The sequence below is a fragment of the Penaeus monodon genome, chromosome 30 (assembly GCF_015228065.2).
Source record: "Penaeus monodon isolate SGIC_2016 chromosome 30, NSTDA_Pmon_1, whole genome shotgun sequence".
In the NCBI taxonomy this organism is placed as follows: domain Eukaryota; kingdom Metazoa; phylum Arthropoda; class Malacostraca; order Decapoda; family Penaeidae; genus Penaeus; species Penaeus monodon.
In genome coordinates, this window is record NC_051415.1 from 26688159 (window position 1) to 26688828 (window position 670).

At 37.2% G+C, this 670-nt stretch overlaps 1 protein-coding gene across 1 annotated transcript in view; it reads left to right on the forward strand.

Annotated features, from left to right (window-relative positions):
* LOC119592676 (E3 ubiquitin-protein ligase RBBP6-like) overlaps positions 1 to 670 on the forward strand; it is a gene marked incomplete at its 3' end in the record, with an annotated part of 55147 nt that overhangs the window by 16165 nt on the left and 38312 nt on the right. The window contains 2 exon segments of the mRNA XM_037941590.1: positions 93 to 183; positions 364 to 418. Of these exon segments, the coding sequence (XP_037797518.1) occupies positions 93 to 183; positions 364 to 418 (146 nt within the window).

Genomic DNA, 670 nt, shown 5'->3' on the forward strand with positions numbered 1-670 from the left:
GGGAAAAAGAAAACCAAGGGAAAATTGCTACTTATATTTTATATTGTCAAAAAGTCAACATGTTATAAGGATTTTTTTTTTCTTCCTTGCAGTTTACACAGATGAGAAGACGCTCATCCCAAAGAATTCATCGCTGATAGTTGCAAGAGTGCCCATCGATCCTGCACTCATGAAGAAGCCATGGTAGGTCTCTTACTGGTAATTAATGTGTTATTTATCTGAAAAATATTTATTTTATTTTAGGCTGAAGAAACAAAGATAAGGAATGAAAATGGGTCTTTTAATTCTCTTATAGTAGAGCTTTGACTACTTCCTGCTTCTTTAGAGAAAATCTTAATAAATTCATAATTTCTTTTTCAACAGGGAGAACAAGGAACCTACAGCCCTGCTACTATCCAACCCTTCAAACCTGATGAACGTATGTAACAGTGGATCAGCTGTGCAACTTACTTTACCTCCAGCCGGGTAACACCTATTTATCTAGTTTTTAAGTGGATGACTTTTGGAGTGAAAAGGCTGAAGCAGAAGCGCTGTCACAAGTGCTGCTGGCCACACTCTTAAAATACCGTGGTGTCCCTTCGTGGTGTCACCTGGTTGTATAATATTTGAGGACAGTATGAAGCTGCTCTCATACATACATCCAAAATACCTTTTTTCCAGTATTTCATAA